Consider the following 27,148-nt stretch of genomic DNA (forward strand, 5'->3'; position numbering starts at 1 on the left):
AGTGGAACCTGTCCTGTTAAACTGCTGTATGGTCTTGGCCACCGTGCTGCAGCTCAGTTTCAGGGTCTTGGCAATCTTCTTATAGCCTACGCCATCTTTATGTAGAGCAACAATTCTTTTTTTCAGATCCTCAGAGAGTTCTTTGCCATGAGGTGCCATGTTGAACTTCCAGTGACCAGTATGAGAGAAAGTGATGACACCAAATTTAACACACCTGCTCCCCATTCACACCTGAGACCTTGTAACACTAACGAGTCACATGACACCGGGGAGAGAAAATGGCTAATTGGGCCCAATTTGGGCATTTTTACTTACTTTTGTAGCCAGCAGTTTAGACATTAATGGCTGTGTGTTATTATTAGTTATTTTGAGGGGACAGCAAATTTACACTGTTGTACAAGCTGTACACTCACTACTTTATATTGTAGCAAAGTGTAATTTCTTGAGTTTTGTCACATGAAAAGATATAATAAAATATTTACAAAAAATGTGAGGTGTATACTTCTGTGAGATACTGTGATATATATGAGTAGGCAAATATAAGAACTACAATAACAAACCAAACATAAAAAAGATATAAGACACAGACAGTAGCCTACTAGCACCTAGTCCGACTCGCTTCAGCCACTGGATCATTGGCTTCATGTCGCTGTGCTTCTTGCCAGTTAATTTCAACTGCTAATTTATAAGGTATGATCATAAATTAAGGATAGATAAAATTGGTATTATAATTCAAGAATCAAGTATCAAGTAAAAAACAATAACAAAAAAAATGTATTGTGAATGTCCGATATTCCTCAAATAACATTTAGTCCTGTCTAGTCTTGTTAACAAAGAAATGACATACATTGTCATAGTTTTTATCACCAGATACTAGTTTATTTTGTCAACGTCTTGTCTTAGGCACAGAACAAATGGTCATCATCGAATATTTTTTGTCGTCTTTGTTAACAAAATGAACACTGCTTTCAACTAAGTTCAGTTTTAGAGAGAAACTATGATTCAATCAGGATTTAAGTCCTGAGTCCAAGTTAAAGAGTTTGAGTTCAAATTCTTATGACCTGACATCTGTAATTTCTGACCTGACTGAGACACACCCTTAGTCTTCTCTTCACTGATGTAGCGTTTTCTGCGATCTTTTCCGCTGTCATGGTGCATTCCAGCGACATGGCAAAGAAAGCCGATCGTGATTGGTCTTCATGTGTGCATTCAAAGTGCTGATTGGCTCACAGATAGAACCTTATAGAACCAAGTTAGAGTTAGACTTTGTAAATTTGTTCCACAAATGTACAAATAAACAAAGAAACATCACATAAAGTAAATAAGCTGTCAACGAATATGAATATGTGAATAACTTAATTTTGTCCAAAATTACAAAATTTAAGTTTCTGGAACAGTATTTTCCAGGTTTTTTTCAGATACACTGGATATTCTTATTGAACTAGATCCTATATTAATTATTTATATTTGGAGTTTCTTAAGAATTTGAGACTTGAATGGGCGCAACAACAGTTTGTTTCATATGGGTCCATATTTGATATAGATATAGCCAAAGGATGAGACGATACAAATACTAGAGCTTTGAAAGGGAAGGGGGAACAATTCAACAGGAAAAGGGAAGAAATACAAGGGAACTCACTCATGATAACTAAGACAAACTGAATGTGACTGTAGCCAGGTTTCCATCCAAGGATTTTTTTGGCAAAAAAAGATTTAGTACTTTAAAATGTTAAGCTGATGGAAATGCCATAAAATTTCTCAAATGTGGACAAAATCTATTTCTATGAGTTTGGAAACATTTTTTGTTGAGAAAAGGGGCTTTAACACGAATAAATGTGGTGTCACATAACAGAATTAGCATATAGATGCAGCATCCAAACTTTCAAGATGAGGAAAATACGGTCTTGAAAATCTTATGACCCTATCTGTAATTTCTCTGCAGCTCAACAAAAACAAGTTGTATTGTATGTTGTATCAGTTGGAGTTTAAACGCTGACAAAAAAAGGTAAATAATAAAAGTACTGTCATAAAATCGTGAGTCTGTTTCGATTTCATGATCAGAAGCGGTTCTAGGCTATATGACAAGTGAAAATCACAAACATGACCCTTGTAAATAAAATAATTTTATAAGTTCAATTTATCTTAAATAAATTAAATTAGGAAAATAATGTAGTTGACTACAAAAATCTCTAATACAATTTTAGAAATGGTATGTGAGAATAAGCCTCAGAAAGCTAAAGCAGACCACTTAAAAAAGGTAAAAATACACATAAAATGGTTTAGTACTCAGCTCCATCTGTCTGATTGGTTTGGTGTTATTGAAGTATGAAACCAGAACAAATAACTTTATTTTTCTTTTACTTTGAATGCATTCTTGGCCGCGCCAAGAATATATATATAAATCAAACATTTGTAAATGAATTATTATTGAAAAACATTTACCAACAAACCACTGGAATAATTGGTTTCTGCACTCAATCATGACTGTTTTGCCTTTTAGACAGAATTTCACATATGACTCCTTTATTGGTGGTTATTTTCAGTACATCACTGTGCAACAAATATATTTAAATATGTACATTTCACAGCTGGATACCTCTGAGATAGATTTTATTTTAAAGCTTTATAACAAAGTTTGGGAGCAAGGGAAGATACCTACTAGCTGGAAGCATTCAGTAATAATCCCGATAGGAAAACCTGGAAAGGATAAAACAGATGTTAAAAGTTACAGACCAATAGCTTTGACATCTAACCTTTGTAAGCTTATGGAAAAAATAATAACTAATAGGTTAGTATATGAAATTGAAAAAAGAGATCTTTTATCTCCTTATCAGAGCGGCTTTCGAAAAGGAAGAACAACTATGGATCCTGTAATTTGTTTGGAGAATGAAATACGGAAAGCACAAGTAAATAAAGAATATGTTTTAGCAACATTTTTTGATATAGAAAAAAAGCTTATGACATGTTATGGAAGGAAGGGCTTTTAATTAAATTGAATAGAATGGAAATAGGTGGTAAAATGTTTAATTGGATTAGAGACTTTTTAAGAGAAAGGACTATTGAGGTTAGGATTGGTGTGGAATCTTCAAATATCTACCCAATAGAAAATGGAACTCCGCAAGGAAGCGTATGTAGCCCAATATTATTTAATATTATGATTGATGATATTTTTTCTGGAGTTGAACAGAGAATGAGTAAAGCATTATATGCAGATGATGGGGCATTATGGGTAAGGGGCCGTAACATTAAAGTACTGGAGTCAAGAATGCAGAAAGCAATAGAACAGGTTGAAAAGTGGTCACGTGAATGGGGATTCCGCTTGTCAGTTGAGAAAACTCAATATATATGTCTCTCTAAAAAATGGGAAAACCCTAGATTAGATATTAATTTGTATGGACAATCTCTCAAACAAGAAAAGGTAATAAGATATTTAGGAGTATGGTTTGATAATAAACTTACTTTTAAAATTCATATCCAAAAAATGGTGGATAAATGTAAACGAGGTATTAATGTACTTAAATGTCTGTCAGGATATAATTGGGGTGCATCTGGAGCATCTATGAAGATGATATATATTGCTCTAATTCGATCTGTTTTTGATTACAGATGCATAGTGTATAATTCTGCAGCTAAATCCTTATTGACAGTCTTGGATAAGATGCAATCTAAGGCCCTCCGCGTGTGTTGTGGAGCTTTTAAAACATCGCCAGCAGCATCAATACAAGTAGAAGTAGGAGAGATGCCATTGAATATTAGACGACAGAAACTTAAAATGTCTTATTGGATAAGTCTGCAGGGACATGGAAAATCACATCCTTAAAAAAAGGTACTTGAAGAGTGCTGGGAGTATGGTCGGACTAATGTCAGTAGTTTTGGATGGAGTGGGGGAAAAGAGGCAAAAGAAATGGGGATAGACACTATTGAATGTTGTAAAACAATGAGTATTACTGCCATCCCTCCATGGCTATTTTGTTACCCTATAGTAAACATGGAAGTGAAAAATATTATATAAAATGAAGGCAGATATCAAAATATCCAACAATATATAGAAACCTGGTATAATGATGCAGTACAGATATATATAGATGCGTCTAAAGACCCAATTACTGGGAAAACAGGTGCAGCAGTATTCATTTCAAAATATAATATTATGATTCAAAAAAGAATTACAGATCACCTCTCTGTCTTCTCAGCAGAAATAATGGCCATTATCATAGCACTGCAATGGGTGGAGGAAGTAAAACCACATAGGACAGTCATGTGTTCCGATTCCATGTCCTCCTTGTCAAGTATTCAAAGTGGGAAGTCTATATGTAGACAAGATCTTCTAGATGAAATAAGTCAATAAATTTTTAGGTTAGGTCAGCAAAACATTTATATAGAGTTTACTTGGATTCCAGCACATGTAGGTATTAAAGGAAACGAAAAAGTAGATAAATTAGCAAAAGATGCTCTGAAGGCAGATCAAATAGAAATAAAAGTACCATTAAGCAAGTCAGAAATTAAAGTTATTATTAAAGATAGTATAAATAGAAGGTGGCAGGATACATGGGATCAGGAGAAGAAAGGAAGACATTTGTACAGCATTCAAAAAGAAGTAATAGGTAAAAAATATAGTGGGCTGAGTAGGCAGGAAGAAAATATGATCACAATATTGAGAATAGGACACACAAGTTTAAATGGCTGTTTAAGGATAATAGGCAAACACCAAACTGGACTATGTACACACTGTGGAGAGGTAGAGAATGTTGAACATATTCTCCTGAGATGTAGAAAATACTCTGAAAAAAGGAAAGAACTAGAAAGAATAACAAATAATGAACTGTGTTTAAAAAAATTAAACACAGGAGTATGTCAGGTGAACAATCTTTAATTAAAGCTGTAATCATATATCTGAAAGAAACTCAACTTGCAAACAAGATATAGTATAGGAAGAAATCATAACCCCACTTAGTGTATATAAAAGTGTATTTTTTTTTTCCTCACATATGGTAGCGTAATATAATTGTTATCCAAATGAGTTCACACCTCAGTCCAGAAGATGGCGGTAATGCACGCTGTTTGCAAACTGCCAATAAAAACTACAGAAGAAGAAGAAGGACTTTTATTTTGGTCTGGTGGTGTGATGTCATAAGGCTGCGACGCATTCCTGTATCTGTGATTCGGCTGAGGAAAGGTTTGTGTTTTAAGCAGTTTCAGTGTTTAAATCAATACAAAGCATTCAGTCTGTTTTATAGTTTTACAAGTGGTGTAAAATAAATTAAATATTTTTGAATGTCACATTGTAATGCATTAATTAAACATTATTTTGAGTAGAGCATCTCTGCACGCGAGTGACAGAAAAGCTGCGTCTCGTTTCTCTCCATGTATCATGAATCATTTTATTGTAAACACAAATGACAACTTTTACAAACAAATCACAAATGTTTTCATGAATCGATTAAATGTGATCTACAAATCATTAAATATCAAATATAAGTCATAAATGCTGAAATATGAACTTTCAATACACTTTTCTTTTTTTTTCTTCTTTTTTACTTATGAATTCTACACTGCCAAAACGTCAATATCTAAAAATTCTTAAATCAAGTAAAATTAACAATTTTCTTGTTTTCTAGAAAAAATTTACCCTCCAGTAACTTGTCATTTTACTTATTTAGTAAAAGCATATAGATTTAAAAATGTATAGCTATTTGGACTGGGAACAAGCCAAAAAATACTAAGAAAAGCATTTTTTTTTTTTTTTTTTTTTGGCAGTGTAAGAACTGATTGAGATGCACCTAGAGATTTATTTTTCTTTCTGTGGATTATTCTCATCTTAAACATGACTAATTGTCTAAACGCACAGAAAAACTCCTGGTGAAGCAATCGAGAACCAAGATGGCGTTCATTAAAGAGGAGAGTGAAGACATGAATGTTGAAGAAACATTCAGAGTGAGTTATGAAGATACTGAAGAACAAACCCAGATGGCATTTGTTAAAGAGGAGAGTGAATGCATTAGGATTGAAGAAGTATTCAGTTTGAAACAAGAAGAGACTGAGGAACAAACAGGTTGGTTTCATTCTCACATCTGAACTCAAGTCATTTGATCCTTAAATCAGTGGTTCTCAACTCCAGTCCTCGGGACCCACTGCTCTGCACATTTTGTATGTCTCTCTTATATGACACACTCAATTCAGTTCATGCAGACTCTCCTAATGAGCTGATGGTCTAAATCAGGTGTGTTAAATAAGGGATACATACAAAATGTGCAGAGCAGTGGGTCCCGAGGACTGGAGTTGAGAAACACTGCCTTAAATTGTCCAGCTCTACAGAAACGAATTATATTTTTGAAGAATGTCATATGAGTGTCCTAATTAAAAGACTTTTTTTAGTCATGCGATCTCAACATGTCAAACAAAGCCAGTGTTCTTCTTGAAGTAGCAATATACTGTTATTGAACATCTGATGCCGTCCACACTGCTAAGAGCAGCATTTAGATGAATATGTAAATATGCAGGGGTGATAGCGTTCCGGCACCACGCCGGATTTCCAGCGTAGGCTACTGTGGCTGCGGGAAAAAAAAAAAAAAAATCAGGTTCTGGTTATATTGGTCTACGGCGGCGTTTTAGTGCCATGTTAAAATAATAATAATAAAAAAAAATAATAATAATAATAAAAAAGATTGTCTAATGTTTATTTGATGTCTGTTTTTAAAAGCACGGAAGAGAATATGTGCTGTTCTGTTAGACATCGTTTCAGCTATTAAAATAGTTCCGTTTTTTATGTATGGCAAAGTGATTTCGTTTCTGTTTTTATTAATTAAGTTGTAATGGGAAGATTTTTTATTCGTCAGATATAAATAAGGTATAGGCGCATATCCATTGGTTTGTGCGGAGAGTGGAAGCTTGCACAATGCAATACAGAGGCGCCAGAGCCGTCACTTGCACTTTTTTTATCCAGTGGAAACGAATTATCCTCAAAACAATACATGCCTTACCGACATCAAATACATAGATGGAGAGATTTAAATTATTGCTTAACGAAATAAAACAAATCAAACCAAAAACTCTTTCATTATATCTGTAAAGATGCATTTCTCGCGTCAAAGTGGAAATTTCTATTAAGGATCTTGCGTCACTGATTTAGAATACACTAGTTTATTCATAAATAATTCAAATATCCCCTTACCCTCCGACACATTCATTGTTATGTACAAGGAATACAAGTTGATGTAGACTAATATAAATTTAAAATACATCGTTTTAATAAATACAAATCAGCAAAACTGTTTCAAGTGATAGGCATTATTCAATTAAAAGTATCAATGAATAAAACATTATGTTGACCAGGTGGATTATTCATTGAAATCATGGAGAATGACATTTAGTTTTATTTTCATCATGAATGACAGCGCACAGTGTAGGCTATTTACAGACAAACGAAATCTGCAGAAGTCTCTTTACTGCGGAACTGAACTTAATAAAACAGAAACGAAATCAATGTGTCATACAAAACGGAACTGTTTTAATAGCTGAAACGATATCTAAACGTTTTGCTATGTTCTGTCAATGCAAACAGAACAGCAGTAGGCTACATAGGCTAATAAATCAAGCGCGTCATCGTCACAACCATAGCCTTGTTTCCGCACGGAATAAAGTATTTTATTCTCGGAACATTTCGACTTTATTCTCCGACTTTATTTTTATTATTAATATTATTATTATTTTTTGCAGAGGTTAGATATTTCGACTTTATTCTCTGAATATTCCGACTTTAATCTCGGAAACTTAGATTTTTAACATGGCACTATATGTCGTCGTATTGATCTGTCATTTAGATCTGAGATGCGCAGGTCAGAGAGCAGCTTTAACGCTCAACGACTCATGAGCCAATCAGAAGTAGTTAAGGGGCGGGCCTCGTGTCTTTGTCAAATAGATCGATACAGGTTTAAGGCCCTTTCACACAGGACGCGGCATGCGCTGCGCTCGCCGCTGGGTTCCGCGCAGCCCTTCAGATACAAAGCGATTTGCGCTGCGCTGGCCAGAGCACAGTAGGCGGAGTTTTCCAAACATGTAGCGGGAGTTTTATACATAGTCATTTGATTGTTGTTCCACCTTTCGGTCAGCAGTAAAGTATATGTCCCGGGCCGTGCTAAGAAGTGAGCAATAGCAATAGCCCTGCTTGTAAGAAGAAGAAAGAGAGCAGCTCTTAACAGTGTCTGTCATGTCTCCATGACACAGCTTTTCTCCCGATGTCACTATACGACCAGCAAACTTGTATTGTATAGCTCTGGAAATTACAACTCAGTAAATAGCGGTTCATCCATTTTGCTTTCCGATTGTTTGGATGCCCCGTTGCTATTGGTCGCGCGGGTAATCGTCACAGAGCGCAGCGGCAAAAGTTGAACTATTTTGAACTTTGACCGTGGCGTGCGCGCAAGCTGCGCTCCGCTGCGTCTGCGCTTTGGTCGACGCAGTCCTCGCGCGGCGCAAGCCATTGAAACAAATGGGTTTCATAGCGCAGCGCATACCGCGTCCTGTGTGAAAGGGCCTAGGCAATGCTCCATGCGCGAAGGTGTTTACAATTGTGTCTCATATTTCTCAACTCAAAACGTAAGTCATGGCTATGTTTATGAAGCCAGGGGAAGACATTAAAGACATTGATAAAAGCATAAAGAATAAATGGCGCTGGGCTTGGATTGAGGATGTGGGTAGCGACGGAAAGCCCTTTGGAAGCTGGTGTCAAAAACTCCGGCAACCAGGAGCATGCTATTGCACTGTGTGTGCCAGAAAACTAATGTATGGAACTAGCGGGAAAAAAGTACTGTCACGGCACGAATTAGACCCTGTTCACAAAGCAACAGTCAGAGCACTGCAACATACCGTCTTTTACAGTATATTCATTTTTTATAGTTTTTCAGTTGAATGGTGCATATTTTGCAATTAAATTTGTTAAAGAAAAATGAATGTGTGTCCTTTTCATGTCTTTTAGGTAATCAATTCCTGTGTACTTTGGAGTACTATTATTGCCACTTACTGACCTGTCTTGGTATGACTGTAGCATCTGCAGCATTTACTTCCAGTGATTGTACTAAGATGGGCTAATAAGGTCAATGTAGGCACTGAACATATTGAGAAGAAAATGCTGTGTTTTCTTGAATAATACTGAGGGGATAATGCAAATATGAAAATATCTAAAAAAGAGCCACTTGTCAATAATGATGATCAGGGTTATACATACTTAGGCTGTTTATATATTTGGGCCCAGGGGCCAACAAGTTGTGTTAAAAGTGCGTCGCATACATAGTACCCTCTCGGGGGGCAAGGAAAAAAAGTTCAGGCTCAGGAATTTTTTTCACTATCAGCCCTGAAATATGTGTTGCGCACTTTCCTCTTAACCGTTTATCGGGGAAGAACAATATTTGCTAACTTAATCGAGCATTCACAACCGTGTTCACGTGCCTCTCTGTGAGCTCGCTCTCAGCCAATCAGTGGATATCCGGAGTTGCCCGGGGCATTTCAAACTTCAGCGTCATTCCAGAATTTGTGAAGTACGGATCTACATGCCTACCTACTCCCACAAATACTGAAATAACATCAAAATGAACAATGGTAAGATTATGAAACTCACACATTTTATGGTTGAATAGTTGTGTTAAATGTTGAGATAGATGTTGTTTGCGTAGGATTTCTAGAATTAGTGAAGGTGATGAATATGAAAAATGGCATGATCAAATTTAATCATGCGCCCTGTTCAGGTAAAACTAGCGCAAGTGACAGCACATCCGTTTTCTTAGACATACACCCGATGCATTTATTGAGCCATACTAAGATGTCTTTATATATATATATATATATATATATATATATATATATATATATATATATACAAATAATGCATTATTACAAGACAATTGTATTTAATAGTGTTACCACAGGTTTGTATAACATTTTTCAGTGATCCAGTGGGAAACTTGAACCATATATTGAAATGATCAAGCCATAAACAGTGAAATATGTGTAAGTTTGGTCAGTTTTATGACCTAATAACAGTTTTTAATATACTTAAATAGCATATATTGATGTTTATTTTTACTGTGAGCCTCATTACTGATAAAATGAGAGGTACAACTAGTACTTGTAGTGCTATTTTTCACTTAATGCATTATAATGTAGGACAATAGTACTCGTGATTACATTGGATGTTGCCACAGGTTTGTATAACATTATACATTGATCCAGAAGGAAACCATTTATTAAAATTATCAATCCATAAATGTTAAAAAGATGTTTACAACAAAACTTATAACAGTTTTTATTATTATTATAATTATTACTACTAACCCAGTTTATATTATTGTGGCATATATTGGTGTGTCTTATTACTGCTAATATAAGTGGTAACAACCAGTTCTTAGTGCTATTTTTCATTTACACATGTCAATATTCTTTGTTTTTAGTAGATCTGCACTTCATTGTTAATGTTTTTGTTCACAAATAACTCAAACTGGGCTGGAAATTGACTCAAAAACAATGACTTTTCTTTTGCAGCTGTTTACTTGGCTCTTCTATGGAAAGAGGCCGATTGTTGTTGTGCCAGCCAATGAGGGCGCCGACAAAGAAGATGATGACTTGGCAAACCCTGACTTCATCCCACCAATCTGGACACTCCATGCCCGAGTGACATGACCCCTCTGCCAAGAGGAAGTGTATGTGGCCTGCAGTGGAGCTTGAGGACGACGAAGGCGACTGTGACTACCACTGTGCCAAAGGGCCTACCAAGAAGGGGAAGCCAGTAGCCAACAACCTGGAAGAAGGTTGACCTGGACAAGCAAGCCCTGCCCAATACCAGCACTTTCCCCCTGACTTAATTGACACTTCATATGATTACTTCACCAGGTACTTCAGCCCCCATGTCAAGCATATAACATACTAATCCAACATGTATGTGACCCAGAAGAATATCAACACCTCCTTCACCACCACTGAAGATGAGATGATGACCTTTGTGGCTATCCTGCTCTACATGGGGATTTCTGAGCTTCCCTCTATTGATGACTACTGTGCAATGGAGACCAGGGTCCCACAAGTTGCAAACCTCATGTCATCTAAGGGGTTCAGGCTGATGAGAAGGCTTGTCCACTTTACTGACAACACCCAGATCCCTGGCACCATTGACAGATTCCTCAAAGTCTTGAAGAAGCCACTGTTCAGCCTCCTGGTTACTGCCTACAGGAGTGAGCCACAGACCACCAAGCAGTCTGTGGATGAGGTTATGGCAATACATCAAGAACAAGCCAGACAAATGGGGATTTAAGTTGTTTGCCAGGTCTGCTTGCTTCTGAGGATGGCTTTATTCATGACCTGGTGCTATACAAGGGCAAAACTACGCTGGAGGCCCATGGTGTCCCCATGAAGTCTGAACAACAAACCATGGGTGTCACCATGGGTCTCCGTCCTGGCCAGCACCATGTCCTCATCCACCACCACCGCCAACTTTGCAGACAACTTCTTCACCAGCCTGGAGATAGTGCAGTACCTCAAAGACAAGAACAGTTGCCTAAGTTACTGGAATTGAATTGACACGTGAAAAAGAAAAAATGTTCCTAAATAAATATTCTATTAAGTTTACATGTATAAAATAAATATTTTAAATAGTTTGTGTCTTATATTTTGTATATATCCACTTTTTGGAAAACAAATTACCCTGGTTTGTTGAAGAAGTTGCAATGTTTATAAAATAAAAGAAAAATTTTTTGCTTCTATGAGTAGAGGTTCCCAACCATATTCCTGGAGGCCCCCCAACATGTTTCTTAAAGGGTTAGTTAAATGTTTTCTTAAAGGGTTAGTTCACCAAAAAAAAAAAAAAAAATGTCATTACTCACCCTCATGCTGTTTTGTTAATCTCAGTGAGGCCTCCATAGCCAGCAATGACATTTCCTCTCTCAAGATCCATTAATGTACTAAAAACATATTTAAATCAGTTCATGTGAGTACAGTGGTTCAATATTAATATTATAAAGCGCCAAGGATATTTTTGGTGCGCCAAAAAAAACAGAATAACAACTTCTATAGTGATGGCCGATTTCAAAACACTGCTTCATGAAGCTTCAGAGTGAGATTTCACTAGGATGGTGAAATTGTAGCCTCACTTGGTCAGGATTTTAATAAAGTAGTCGGTCAGATCACTGCCAGCCAAATACAGTCTTATTGCTGCTAGGTCTATTCGTTATCAGTTGTTCTGTTACATAGTCAGTGCAGAGAAGAGGTATATGATTTTATCCGTAGACAACAATTTAACCACCACTTTCAAGTTGCAGAAAGGTACTAAAGACATTGTTAAAAAAGTCAACGTGACTGCAGTGGTTCAACCTTAATTTTATCAAGTGACTAGTATACTTTTTGTATGCAAAAACGAAACAATAATAGTTTTATTCAGCAATATCTTCTCTTCTGTGTCATTGTCGTACTCTGTTTATGTTCAGTGCTTTCAGGTTCTATGTCAGAACGCCGTCTCCTGCGTCAGCATCACACACACACCTCGGGCAATACTGAGCTGGCATTCTGGCATAGAACCTGGGAGTGCTGAACATAAACAGCGTACAACAATGACACCACAGAAAATAAGAGAAGTCTAATGGGTGTGGAACAACTTGAGGGTGAGATTTATTTTTGGGTGAACTAACCCTGTAAAACAAACATCTACTGCTTCCTTGCTGACAAAAAATATTGCCTATTTTTTTATTAATAAATCATCCCAGAAAAATCCATGTGATTTACTTTTGGCCTGGATGGGGGAAGAGGTAGTTTGTCCCCTTTTCTTTTTTTCCTCTAAATCCCCAGGAGACACATTATATTTTTAGATCAGTCTATTATTAACTATATCTCTTGGGTCTTTTAACTGCCAGCTTGGAGGTATTTGATACATGTCCGATAAAAAGTTCAGAGTTAGCAGTATTGTGAAGAACAGTGGTTCTCAACTCTGGCCATCAAGGTCCCCATTCCTGCAGAGATTAGCTCCAACATTGATCAAACTCACTTGCCTATATCTTTCTAGTACTCCTAAAGACCTTGACTAGCTTGTTCATGTGTTTGATTAGGGTTGGAGGCAAACTCTGCAGAGAAGTGGATCTTGCGGGCCAGAGTTGAGAACCCCTGGGAAAGACATTCTTAGATTACATGTAACACCTCTTAGTAGCATAGTAGGTATAGGACAGAGATGTGAAATCCTGCTTCTGGAAGGCCATCATCTTGCAAAGTTTAGCTCCGTCCTCAATTTAACACACCTGAACCAGCTAATAAATGTCTTCAGGCAACTTCTGAACCTTTCGGTAGGTGTGTTGGTTCAAGTAGGACATAGACCCTCCAGGAGACAGTTTGGACATCCCCATTATAGGATCGGGCATATATGTTGTTGCATTACATATTAAAATTTTTGTTGTTGGTTGCCTTTTGTGACTAAACTGGGTTTAATTTTTTTTGTTGTGTTTTTTTCATCTTAGATCTAATGGCGCTGAAAGAGGAGAGGGAATTACTCAATGCAGAGAAAGATCAATATGAGAATCTTCATGATTTAATACCTGGAGAAAAATCTTTTAAATGCTCACAAACTGAAAAGACTTCCACACAAAAAAGAGCTCGAAAGTCAGGAACTAGAAGTTATTTCACTTGCATTCATTGTGGAAAAACTTTCAGTCAAAAAGGAAACCTTAAAGCCCACATGAGAATTCACACTGAAGAGAAGCCTAATGGATCCCCTCAATGTGGAAAGAGTTTCAATCAAGATGGAAGCCTTAAAGTTCATATGAGAGTTCACACTGGAGAGAAGCCTTACACATGCCCTCAGTGTGGAAGGAGTTTTAATAATCATGGAAACCTTATAGTGCACATGAGAATTCACACTAATGATAAGCCTTACACCTGCCAACACTGTGAAAAATGTTTCATCAGAAAAGGACACCTTAATTACCACATGAAAGTTCACACTGGAGAGAACCTGTTCACTTGCCAACAGTGTGGAAAGTGTGTCAGTCATAAATCAAGCCTTAAGAGGCACATGAACGTTCACATTGGCAAGAGCTCTTTCACTTGTCAACAGTGTGGAAAGAGTTTCAGGCATAAATCAAGCCTTAAAATGCACATGAGTATTCACACTGGAGAGAGCTTTATAACTTGCCAACGGTGTGGAAAGAGTTTCCGTCGAAAATCTAGCCTTAACAGGCACATGAAAATTCACATTGGAGTGAGAGCTTTCGCTTGTCAACAGTGTGGAAAGAGTTTCACTCAAAAAACAGGCCTTAAGAGGCACATGAATGTTCACACTGGAGAGAGCCATTTCACTTGCCAACAGTGTGGAATAAGTTTCACTCAAAAAGGAAGCCTGAACAGGCACATGAGAATTCACAATGGAGAACAGCCTTACACATGCTTTCAGTGTGGAAAGAGTTTCGATCGTCAAGGAAACCTTAAGCTCCACATGAGACTTCACACTGGAGAGAAGCCTTACACATGCACAAAGTGTGGAAAGAGTTTCACTCAAAAAACACATCTTGAATTCCACACAAGGATTCACTCGAAGGAGAACTTTTAAATGTGACTAAGGTGGAATGAGTTTTACAGACAAGAAACACCTAATGTAATAACAACGGAGAGAAGCCTTTCATGTGTAAAACTTGTAAATCTTGAGGTTCACATAAACTGGATAATGGCACTGTTGTATTCTGTAGAGCTGCTGTATAGCTGAGTCACATCTTACAACATCAACACTGGTATCTGAACTTAATCAACAATAAACTGAATAACTACATTGCTGTCTTTTGTAGAACTGTTTACAGCTGAATTGACCTTATTTTAAATTGATAAATGCCAATTTTTAACCATAATTTCACCATCTGTGACAAATTTTGCAAATCCTAAAAGATTCTTCTGATCCTAGGATAAAATCTTTGAATCGTTAGTTTTTATCGTTCCTTTGACATTCGCCAACAGCGATTAATGATCAATGCAATCAAATTTGACCTCCGACGAAATTCTGACAGTGTCACATTTGACTCACAGTCCTGCAGCGTGACTTGTACGACAACTGTCAAACTGTCTTTGATTTTCAAGTCAAGTCATGACAAATGAGAGATTTCTTTGTAGCCACCATTTAAATCCCATGTGTAATGCAGCTCACTTTCACCTAATGTGTTATTGGTTGATGATGTAAAGGTTTTTTGTGTGTCCGTTGACTGTCATACATTCTGACAATAATGACAACTGAGATTTTACAGTGTGACAAGGCTTACAGTGGGGACCATGTTCATACAGTCTGACAAAGAACTAGTCACTACTTCTCTTATCCATTTCACTAGATGGCTAATTTCCCAAATTCTGAGTATAGACCATCAAATGATTATGAAGGCTGAGAAGTTTGAGTTTCATTCCTCTTCTGTGTCCTACCTGGGGCATGTGACAAGGAGAGGAGATGGATAATTCCAAGGTGAAGGCAGTACTAGAATGGTCCTGTCCCACCACTGTTAAGGAGCTGCATAGATTTTGGGGTTCACAAACCTTTATAGGAGATTTATCCAGTACTTCAGCAGTGCAGCTGCATCTCTTACCACACTACTCAAAGGACGAGAGGATAAAGGCAACTTAATTGGAATCTGGTTACATCAAATTGCCTTTTCAGACTTGAGACATGCTGTACTTCAGTACCTGCTCTGCATCTTCCAGATCCTGATTTGCCTTTTGTTGTAGAGGAGGATGCTTCAGACACAGGTCTCTATGCAATACTTTTTCAAAAACTCTCTCCACAGTGGAATGCGAATACGATGTCAGCAACTGTGAACTGTTGGGCATGAAAGCCACCTTTGAGGAATGACGTCACTGGTTGGAGAGAGTGAGACATCTGATTTTGGTTTTAACTGATCATTGCAACTTTGTGGTCAACCAAAAGGCTCAAGCTATGAGGGAGAGAGAGAGAGAGAGAGAGAGAGAGTAGGCAACATAAAACCTATTTGTACAGAAGTAGGTTTCTAAGCAAGTTTGAGTTAAAATTCTTATGACTCGACATCTGTAATTTCTGAGATGACTGAGACACACCCTTAGTCTTCTCTTCACTGATTTAGCGTTTTCTGCAATCTTTTCCGCTGTCATGGTGTATTCCAGCAACATGGCAAAGAAATCCGATCCTGATTGGTCCTCATGTGTGGTTTCAAAGTGCTGATTGGCTCACAGATAGAACTTTATAGAACCAAGTAGGAGTTAGACTTTGTAAAATGTTTTCTAAAAAAAGGTTCTAAAATGTACACAACTTTAAAAAAGAAACATCACAAAGTAAATAAGCTGTCAAAGAATATGAATATGTGAATAACTTAAATTTTGTCCAAAATTAAAGTTTCTGGAACAAGATTTTCCAGGTTTTTTCAGATACATTGTATATTCTTATTGAACTAGATCCTATATTAATTATATTTGGAGTTTCTGAAGAACTTTTGAGACTTGAATGGGTGCAACAACAGTTTTTTAGTATGGTTTAATATTTGATATAGATATAGCCAAAGGATGAGACGATACAATTGTAAACATTTCTATGATAAAGATATACCTGCACACTTGACAGAAGGTTACTAGAGCTTTGAAAGGGAAGTGGGAACAATTCAACAAGAAAAGGGAAGAAATACAAAATACCTCACAAGACAGAGGGAACTCACTCATGATAACTAAGACAAACTGAATATGACTGTAGCCTGGTTTCCATCCAAAGATTTCTTTTGTGAAAAAAGATTTAGTGCTTTAAAATGTTAAGCGATACCGATGATGGAAAGCCATAAAATTTCTTTAAAATAAATGTGGTATCACATAACAGAATTAGCATATAGATGCAGCGTCCACACTTTCAAGATGAGGAAAATACTGTCTTGAAAATCTCTGCAGCTTGACAAAAATAAGTTGTATTGTATGTTGTATCAGTTGGAGTTTTCAACGCTGACAAAAAAAAAGGTAAATAATAAAAGTACTGTCATAAAATCGTGAGTCTGTTTTGATTTCATGATCAGAAGCGGTTCTAGGCTACATGACATGAAAATCACACTTTGACACAACATGACACTTGTAAATAAAATAATTTTATAAGTTCAATTTATCTTAAATAAATAGGAAAGTAAAATAGTTGACTACAAAAATCTCTAATACAATTTTAGAAATTTTATGTGAGAATAAGCCTCAGAAAGCTAATGCAGACCACTTAAAAAGGTAAAAATACACATAAAATTGTTTAGTACTCAGCTCCATCTGTCTCTGGGGAAAAAAAAATAACAGTGTATTAATGGTTTTAATGTTGTGGAAGTATGAAACCAGAACAATTAACTATATATTTTTTTTGCTTCAAATGCATTCTCGGGCGTGTCAAACCTCAACAAGGTGTAAGTAAAGACTGAATATTTTTTATGAACCCTAAAAAAATGTTCATACTGGACAATTGAGCTGTGTTCAAACATGCAATACAAAGAAAGGATATTTTAATGTTTTAATTTATTTTTTGTGTGTTTTAATAGTTTTTGCTGTGGTTCTATATATAAAAAATGCATCAAACATTTGTAAATGAATTGTTATTGAAAAACAACCAATAAATGATTTCTGCACTCAATCATGACGGTTTTGCCTTTTAGACAAAATTTCACATTTCACTTTATTGGTAGTTATTTTCAGTACATCGCTGTGCAACAAATATATTTAAATATGTACATTTCACAGCTGAATACCTCTGATGTGTATATATATATATATATATATATATATATATATATATATATATATATATATATATAATTAGATATTAATTTATCTTTGATTTCTGTATGTAAATAGATTTCTACCGAATTAAATTTCTATGAACTTTACAGGACTTTTATTTTGGTTTGGTGGCGTGATGTCATAAGGCTGCGCCGCACTCCATTGTGATTCGGCTGAGGAAAGGTTTGTGTTTTAAGCAGTTTCAGTGTATAAATCAATACAAAGCATTCAGTCTATTTTATAGTTTTACAAGTGGTGTAAAATAAATTAAATACTTTTGAATGTCACATTGTAATGCATTAATTAAACATTACTTTTTAAATTATTGATATATATATATTTTTTAACATCATTACTAGATAAGTAAAATTACTAAATATATTAGTAACTTGTCATTTTAGTTATCTAGTAAAAGCATCTAGATTAAAAAAAAATAAATAAATGTAGCTATTTGGACTGGGAACAAGCCAAAAAAAATACTAAGAAAAGCTTTTTTTTTTTTTTTTTTTTTTTTTTTTTTTGCAGTGTAAGAACTGATTGAGATGCACCTAGAGATTTATTTTTCTTTCTGTTGATTATTCTCATCTTAAACATGACTAATTTTCTAAACACACAGAAAAACTCCTGGTGAAGCAACCAAGAGCCACGTGACACACTATTATAAAGATGCCATTTATTAAAGAGGAGAGTGAAGACATGAATGTTGAAGAAACATTCAGAGTGAGTTATGAAGATACTGAAGAACAAACCCAGATGGCATTTGTTAAAGAGGAGAGTGAAGGCATTAGTATTGAAGAAGTATTCAGTTTGAAACAAGAAGAGACTGAGGAACAAACAGGTTGGTTTCATTCTCACATCTGAACTCAGTCATTTGATCCTTAAATTGTCCAGCTCTACAGAAATGAATGATATTTTTGAAGGATGTCATATGAGTGTCCTGATTAAAGACTTTTTTTAGTCATGTGATCTCAACATGTCAGACAAAACCAGTGTTCTTCTTGAAGTATCAATATACTGTTATCGAACATCTGATGCCGTCCACACTGCTAAGAGCAGCGTTTAGATGAATATGTTTTGCGCACTTTCCTCTTAACCCTTTATCGGGCGAAGATCCATATTTGCTAACTTAATCGAACATTCACAATCGTGTTCACATGCCTCTCTGTGAGATCGTATAAGCACATGGATATCTCTCAGCCAATCAACAGATATCAGTCTGCGTCACAGATAGTGACATCATTGCATCTGACCAAACCGGAGTTGCCCAGAGTGTTTCAAACTTCAGCGTCATTCCAGAATTTGTGAAGTACGGATCTACATGCCTACCTACTCCCACAAATACTGAAATAACATCAAAATGAACAATGGTAAGATTATGAAACTCACACATTATATGGTTGAATAGTTGTGATGGATGTCTAGAATTAGTGAATGTTGTGGCATGAAAAATGGCATGATCATATTTGTTTAGGTAGTGCAAGTGACAGCATGTCCATTTTTAGACATACACCTGATGCATCTATTGAGCCATATTATTATTATTATAATTATTATTTTTTCTCAAATAATGCATTATAACAGGACAATAGTATTTAATAGTGTTGCCACAGGTTTGTATAACATTTTTTCAGTGATCCAGTGGGAAACTTAAACCATATATTGAAATGATCAAGCCATAAATAGTGAAATGTGTAAGTTTGGTCAGTTTTATGATCTTATAACAGTTTTTAATATACTTAAATAGCAAATATTGGTGTTTATTTTTACTGTGAGCCTCATTACTGCTAAAATGAGAGGTACCACCAGTACTTATAGTGCTATTTGTTACAAACTCATGGTGTCTAGGGGTTATTGAGAACGTAACAAAAATAAAAATGTGTTTTAAATAAATAAATGAATGAATGAGAAATCTCCTTTTCCTCTATCCCAGCTCTTTTCACTTTTTCAATTGATAATTCTCATAAAAGTTTACACAAACTCTCTATTTAACACCATAAGATAAAAGAACACCGAATCAAAAATATACTTAAATTTGTTTTATTGTTCAGGGCTTAACAAAAGCCAATGAATATAAATTACATACAAATGTCAGGGTTAATAAACTTAAGTAACCAAGACATCAGGAGAGAGCAAATGCCAAAAACAACAAACAAAACAAAGTCTTATTTAAGGTTTTAACAAAGTAACCTCCCTGCCCAAAATAAAATAAAATTAAAGACAATAATCTTACCTCTCTCCCTGACTAAAGAAAAACAGGTGAAAAATTTAGAAGGGGAATAAACCCAAATAAATCGGCACCCATCTCCCTACACAGGTTGATAGAGCCAGTCTCACACGTCTCAACAGTAATGTCGTTGTAAACACACTTTAAGTTTACATTTCACAAATTGCTTAATAGCAAATAAAACAACGTTGTCTCTCTGTGGCACGCTGTGTAGCAGGTAAGCTCCGCTGCCACTAATTGGAATCAGCTGCAGATGATTTGGAGCGCTGCTTAGCAGAGAGAGAAAAAGAGGGGGAGAGAAAGAAAGGAAGGAGAGAACACGAAAACATACCAATTACGTAATGGAACGTAACATATTTTTCACTTAATGCATTATAATGTAGGACAATAGTACTCAATATTACATTGGATGTTGCCACAGGTTTGTATAACATTATATATTGATCCAGAGGGAAAACATTTATTAAAGTTATCAATCCATAAATATTAAAATATGTTTAACTTATAAAAGTTTTAGTATAATTATTACTACTAATACAGTTTATATTATTGTGGCATATATTGGTGTTTTATATTTACTATGTGTCTTATTACTGCTAATGTAAGTGGTAATACCAGTTCTTAGTGCTATTTTTCACTTCTTGTTATACATTTACAATATTTATGTCAATATTCTTTTTCATAATCTGTTTTCCTTCACAAATAACTCAAAGTGGGCTTGAAATTGACTTAACTTAAAAAGACACTTTTCTTTTGCAGCTGTCTACTTGGTTCTTCTATGGAAAGACGCCGATGATGTGGCAGACCCTGACTTCATCCCACCCACCCACAATCTGGGAACTCCATGCCCAACTGTCAAGAGGAAGTGTATGCGGCCTGCAGTGGAGGAACTTGAGGACGACTACAATGACGGCAACGATGACTACCACTACGAAGACAACAGCGATGCTGAGAACGAGGACAAAGACCACCCAGCACCCCACGCCAAGGGGCCCACCAAGAAGGGGAAGCCAGCAACAAACAACCTGGAAGAAGGTTGACCTGGATAACCAAGCCCTGCCCAATACCAGCACTTTCCCCCTGACTAAATTGATACTCCATGATTACTTCACCAGGCACGTCAGCCCCCATGTCAAGCATATAACTTACCAATCCAACTTGTGACCCAGAAGAATGTCAACAGCTCCTTCACCACCACTGAAGATGAGATGATGACCTTTGTGGCTATCCTGCTCTACATGAGATTTCTGAGCTGCCCTCCATTGATGATGTCTGGGCAATGGAGACCAAGGTCCCTCAAGTTGCAAACCTCATGTCATCTAAGGGGTTCAGGTGGATGAGAAGGCTTGTCCACTTTACTGACAACACCCAGATCCCTGGCACCATTGACAGATTCTTCAAAGTCCGGCCACTGTTCAGCCTCCTGGTTACTGCCTTCAGGAGTGAGCCACAGACCCCCAAGCAGTCTTTGGATGAGGTGCCTATGAAGGCAATACATCAAGAACAAGCCAGACAAATGGGGATTTAAGTTGTTTGCCAGGGCTTCTGAGGATGGCTTTATTCATGACCTGGTGCTATACTATGCTGGAGGCCCATGGTGTCCCCATGAAGTCTGAACAACAAGCCATGGGTGTCACCATGGGTCTCCGTCCTGGCCAGCACCATGTCCTCATCCATCACCACCCCCATCTTTGCAGACAACTTCTTCACCAGCCTGGAGATAGTGCGGTACCTCAAAGACAAGAACTGCTGGTACACAGGGACAGCCAGGGACAACAGAATAGGCAAGCCTCCATTGAAATCCATCAAGGATATTGAGAAAAAGGCTGTCCCTCATGGTATGCATGACTGCGTCACTAGTGATGATGGGATCCTGGCCCTCAGGTGGAAGGACAACAAGGTCGTCATTCTGCTGTCAACAGATCTGGGGGTGCTATAATCAAGAGCTACAATGCCAACATGGGGGGGATTGACAAGAGTGACATGCTGGTCCACCTCTACCGCATCCCTATGAAATCCAAGAGGTGGTACATGTGGATGTTTGCATACGTAATAGATGTCAGTCTCACGAATGCCTGGATCATGTACAGACAGGACAGCAAGGCTCTTCCTGTGGATGGCCTGTCATTGAAGAACTTCCGGATCCAGGTGTTCAGGGGTTGCAGCAGCCAGAGGCAAGTCATGTCTCGCCCCAGAAGGAACTCATCATTTCCATGCGCCCCCAGCACATCTGATGATGTCCCCAAGCCTGTTCTGGGACACCGCAGCCACACCCTGGATGCTTCTGAGCGGTTTGACATGACTCCGTTCCATGCCCCCATCTACACCAACTGCAAGAACTGCAGCAGGAAGGGGACAATATTCAGGTCAAATGTTCTCTGCAGGGTCTGTAAGATCCACCTGTGCCTCAATGCTGATCGCAGCTGCTTTATCAAGTACCATGAAGCAGTTGCCTAAGTGACTAGAATTGAATTGTGACACTTGAAAAAGAAAAAATGTTCCTAAATAAATATTCTATTAAGTTTATATGTTTTTAATAAATTTTTTAAATATTTTATGTGTCTTATATTTTGTATATATTCACTTTTTGCAAAACAAATTACCTGGTGTCTCGAAGTAGTTGCAATGTTCATAAAATAAATAAAAAATGTTGCTAAACAAATATTCTATGAAGTTTATATATGTTTCATGTAAATATTTATATTTTATACATGTGTCTTACATTTTATATATACACACATATTCGGAAAACAATAACCATAGACTGGCGAGGAACCATATATGGCAACTTCATTGACCTTGATTTGCAACATAAAAATACAGATTTTTTTTAAAGTCACAAAAGTTCAAAAGTCTTGTAATAACTTCCTCTAATTTGTAAATCACACAAGGTCCCCAGATAATAACACTTCATCAAGGCCACATTTTGAAATGGCCCATTTATATCCATCCTAAATCAAAAGTTCAACGTTTTTGATAATTATTTATCTAGAGCAGTGGTGCCCAAACCTACTCCTGGAGAGCCACCATCCTGCAGATTACAGCTCCAACCCTAACCAAACACACCTGAATCAGCTAATCAAGAAGCGCCGGGTTGCTTGATAATTATAGACAGGTGTGCTGGAGCAGGACTGTACACCCCTGATCTGAGCAGAGGTTCCCAACCATTCCTGGAGGCTCCCCAACGCTGCATGTTTTCTTAAAGGGTTAGTTCACCAAAAAAATGAGAATAATGTCATTTATTACTCACCCTCATGCCCTTATTAAGATATTAAAGATATTAGAAATTAAGATATTTTTGTTGAAATCCGATGGCTCCGTGAGGCCTGCATAGCCAGCAATGACATTTCCTCTCTCAAGATCCATTAATGTACTAAAAACATATTTAAATCAGTTCATGTGAGTACATTGGTTCAATATTAATATTATAAAGTGACGAGAATATTTTTGGTGCGCCAAAAAAAAAAAAGAATAACGACTTATATAGTGATGGCCGATTTCAAAACACTACTTCATGAAGCTTCGGCGTGAGATTTCACTAGGATGGAATTGTAGCCTCTCTTGATCAGGATTTTAATAAAGTTGTCTGATCACTGCCAGCCAAATACAGTCTTATTGCTGCTGGATCTATTTGTGATCAGTTGTTCTGTTTCATAGTCAATGCAGAGAAGAGGTATATGATTTTATCCATATACAAACAATTTCATATCCAACAATTTAACCACCACTTTCAAGTTGAAGAAAGGTACTAAAGACATTGTTAAAAAAGTCAATGTGACTTAATTTTATGAAGCGACGAGTATACTTTTTGTCTAAACTAAAAAATAACTTTATTCAGCAATATCTTCTCTTCTGTGTCATTCAGTGGCGATTTCTTTAAGACTGCAAGGGAAGCTCGGCTTCCCTTATAATGTCACAAAATTAATGGTCAAATATGTATATTGTATTAACATTTTATTGACTAAAAATGCGTTAGAAAACGTTCATCTCAAAGACGAGTTCGTTCAGAATCAGTTACATATAGCAGGTCGGCTATGATTCCTTTCATACATCCAGCGTCACATGCATTTCCCTATTGAAGCCCAGCGTCCATTGACTTCATGGGGCTGCTTTGAACGGTTTTTTTTCAGCGCTTCGAAACTAGACGGTCATGGATAAACGCTGCGATTATGTCCCGCCCCGGACGCCAGCGTCTCTGGGGTGAATGGGGAGTGGGCTGGCCCGGACTCCGAGCTTCTGCGTGATGATTGGAGGGTCTGTCGAAAGACTGCATCTCCTTTTACTAAGCGATTCTGACTATAAGGAATCACTGAAGCTATTCGCGCTAGTCCCATCGCGGATTTCTCAAGTTCAGTCGAAATAAAAATGTGCAACCTATTTCTTAATTTGCTTGGCGAAATTGCTTGATTTTCATCATACATTTCACACAATTATACACCAATTCCTTGTTTCAGTTTTACAGAGTTTAATATTTTTTTTTTAGATCGTTCATTCATTCATTCCTTCATTATACTAAGCAGCCTAGCTTGCTGCCATTGAGAGGACACTGGTAAGTCACTGAAAAGACTCCTAGTTGGTACGAAGGGTCACAGACCATTTTCTTGAAAAGGAACGTAGGGCAGAATTCTTTTAAATAAATAGCAATTTTATGATGTAGGCCGAAAATGAGCTCCCCTCTCTGACAGACCAGTAGCCGCCACTGTGTCATTGTCATACTCTGTTTATGTTCAGTACTTTTGGCCTGTATGGGGGGGGAAGAGGAAGTCCCCCCCCCCCCCCCCCCCCTCTAAATAAGTCATTTTATTCCCCAGGAGACAAAATAAATTGTATTTTTAGATCAGTCTATAATTAACTATATCTCCTGGGACAAACTGTGTTTTTTTAATAATGGGTTTAACTGCCAGCTTGAAGGTATTTGGTACATGTCCAATAAAAAGTTCAGAGTTAGCAGTATTGTGAAGAACAGTGGTTCTCAACTCTGGCCATCAAGGTCCCTATTCCTGCAGAGATTAGCTCCAACATTGATCAAACTCACTTGCCTATATCTTTCTAGTACTCCTAAAGACCTTGACTAGCTTGTTCATGTGTTTGACTAGGGTTGGAGGCAAACTCTGCAGAGAAGTGGATCTTGCGGGCCAGAGTTGAGAACTCCTGGGAAAGACATTGTTAGATTACATGTAACACCTCTTAGTAGCATAGTAGGTGTAGGACAGAGATGTGAAATCCTGCTTCTGGAATGCCATCATCTTGCAAAGTTTAGCTCCGTCCTCAATTTAACACACCTGAACCAGCTAATAAATGTCTTCAAATGTCAACTCCAGGAGATGGTTTGGACATCCCCAGTATAGGATCTAATATGTTGTTGCATTACATATAAAAATTTTTTGTTGTTGGTTGCCTTTTGTGATTAAACTGGGTTTAATTTTTTTGATGTTGTTGGTTTTTTTTTATCTTAGATCTAATGGCGCTGAAAGAGGAGAGGAAATTACTCAATGCAGAGAAAGATCAATATGAGAATCTTCATGATTTAATACCTGGAGAAAAATCTTTTAAATGCTCACAGACTGAAAAGACTTCCACACGAAAAAAAGCTCAAAAGTCAGTAACTACAAGTTATTTCACTTGCATTCACTGTGGAAAATGTTTCAGTCAAAAAGGAAACCTTAAAGTCCACATGAGAATTCACACTGGAGAGAAGCCTAATGGATCCCCTCAGTGTGAAAAGAGTTGCAGTCAAGATGAAAGCCTTAAAGTTCATATGAGAGTTAACACTGGAAAGAGTCCCTTCACATGCCAACAATGTGGAAAGAGTTTCACTCTTAAAAGTGGTCTTAAAAGGCACATGAGAATTCACACTAATGATAAGCCTTACACCTGCCAGCAATGTGGAAACAGTTTCACTCTTAAAAGTACTCTTAACAGGCACATGAGAATTCACACTAATGATAAGCCTTACACCTGCCAACAATGTGGAAACAGTTTCACCCTTAAAAGTAGTCTTAACAGGCACATGATAATTCACACTGGAGAGAAGCCTTACACCTGCCAACAGTGTGGAAGAAGTTTCATCAGTAAAGGACACCTTAATTACCACATGAAAGTTCACACTGGAGAGAACCTGTTCACTTGCCAACAGTGTGGAAAGTGTGTCAGTCATGAATCAAGCCTTAAGAGGCACATGGAAGTTCACAGTGGAGAGAGCTCTTTCACTTGCCAACAGTGTGGAAAGAGTTTCAGGCATAAATCAAGCCTTAAAATGCACATGAGAATTCATACTGGAGAGAGCTTTATAACTTGCCAACGGTGTGGAAAGAGTTTCCGTCGAATATCTAGCCTTAACAGGCACATGAAAGTTCACATTGGAGAGAGAGCTTTCACTTGCAAACAGTGTGGAGTAAGTTTCACTCAAAAAGGAAGCCTGAACAGGCACATGAGAAATCACACAGGAGAGAAGCCTTACACATGTCCTCAGTGTGGAAAGAGTTTCAATCGTCATGGAAACCTTAAAGACCATATGAGAGTTCACACTGGAGAAAAGCCTTAAGGCCTGTACATACCGGGACAAATGTTGCATGCGTTTTTTGCCAGCGTTTTTTGAGACGTTTGTTGTGTTCATACCCAAGCGATTTTTACTGCCAATGCATCGAGTGAATGTGCAAATTCACTCCCCTACAGTATATGCACTTGTGCTGATCACAATGACAGTAGTGCAAGTGAACGGTAGAGCAAATAAACATATTTATGAAATATACATTCTCAACTATATTTATTATACTTGAATGTAAAAGAAAAAAAAAAACAGTAAAAATACAGAAATAATACACATCTATTGGTGTGGCCAAGAACTGGCAGAGCACCCATCATGCGTCTCAATCAGCTCCCTAATTCAGTAGTCAGGGCACTGATCAGGGAGTCGGCCACATTCATTTACACGGTATACTGATACACGACCTAGGAAGCTAGGGAGGTGTTTGAGATCCTGGGATAGTTTGTAGGGGTATTCCTCATCTACTTATTTCCTCTTCGTCGTCTTGGTATCAATGAGTGCTCGGCAAGACCGTTTTGTGCTTGAGCGCCACCAAGTCTTTTACTGTAACTTCAGCAGTGCCAATCTCATTGGTCTGCCAGTTTTTAACGCGGCGCGTCAAACCAAAAAAACGAACC

General features: G+C 37.2%; 2 protein-coding genes across 2 annotated transcripts; both read left to right on the forward strand.

The window, feature by feature from the left end:
- The first annotated feature begins 4,338 nt into the window (after window positions 1-4,338).
- LOC125245262 (gastrula zinc finger protein XlCGF57.1-like) lies at window positions 4,339-14,788 on the forward strand. Its single transcript, XM_048155799.1, has 3 exons — window positions 4,339-5,176; window positions 5,849-6,052; window positions 13,485-14,788. The coding sequence occupies exons 1-3, from the start codon at window positions 5,017-5,019 to the stop codon at window positions 14,570-14,572; spliced, it is 1,452 nt and encodes a 483-aa protein (XP_048011756.1). The 5' UTR covers window positions 4,339-5,016; the 3' UTR covers window positions 14,573-14,788.
- A 3,106-nt stretch (window positions 14,789-17,894) lies between these two features.
- LOC125245266 (gastrula zinc finger protein XlCGF57.1-like) lies at window positions 17,895-26,801 on the forward strand. The gene is made up of 3 exons (XM_048155804.1): window positions 17,895-17,943; window positions 18,377-18,598; window positions 25,441-26,801. The coding sequence occupies exons 2-3, from the start codon at window positions 18,427-18,429 to the stop codon at window positions 26,526-26,528; spliced, it is 1,260 nt and encodes a 419-aa protein (XP_048011761.1). The 5' UTR covers window positions 17,895-17,943; window positions 18,377-18,426; the 3' UTR covers window positions 26,529-26,801.
- Window positions 26,802-27,148: the final 347 nt, after the last annotated feature.

This window comes from Megalobrama amblycephala, linkage group LG14 (genome assembly GCF_018812025.1).
Source record: "Megalobrama amblycephala isolate DHTTF-2021 linkage group LG14, ASM1881202v1, whole genome shotgun sequence".
Taxonomy (NCBI): Eukaryota; Metazoa; Chordata; class Actinopteri; order Cypriniformes; family Xenocyprididae; genus Megalobrama; species Megalobrama amblycephala.

Excerpts from the sequence above, each read along its gene's own strand:
- LOC125245262 (XM_048155799.1), top strand. The coding sequence starts at position 5,017 with ATGAGTTCACACCTCAGTCCAGAAGATGGCGGTAATGCACGCTGTTTG. Across the intron at positions 5,177-5,848 it reads TGTGATTCGGCTGAGGAAAG|AAAAACTCCTGGTGAAGCAA; the intron begins GTTTGTGTTTTA and ends CTAAACGCACAG. Across the intron at positions 6,053-13,484 it reads AGAGACTGAGGAACAAACAG|ATCTAATGGCGCTGAAAGAG; the intron begins GTTGGTTTCATT and ends TTTTCATCTTAG.
- LOC125245266 (XM_048155804.1), top strand. The coding sequence starts at position 18,427 with ATGCCATTTATTAAAGAGGAGAGTGAAGACATGAATGTTGAAGAAACA. Across the intron at positions 18,599-25,440 it reads AGAGACTGAGGAACAAACAG|ATCTAATGGCGCTGAAAGAG; the intron begins GTTGGTTTCATT and ends TTTTTATCTTAG.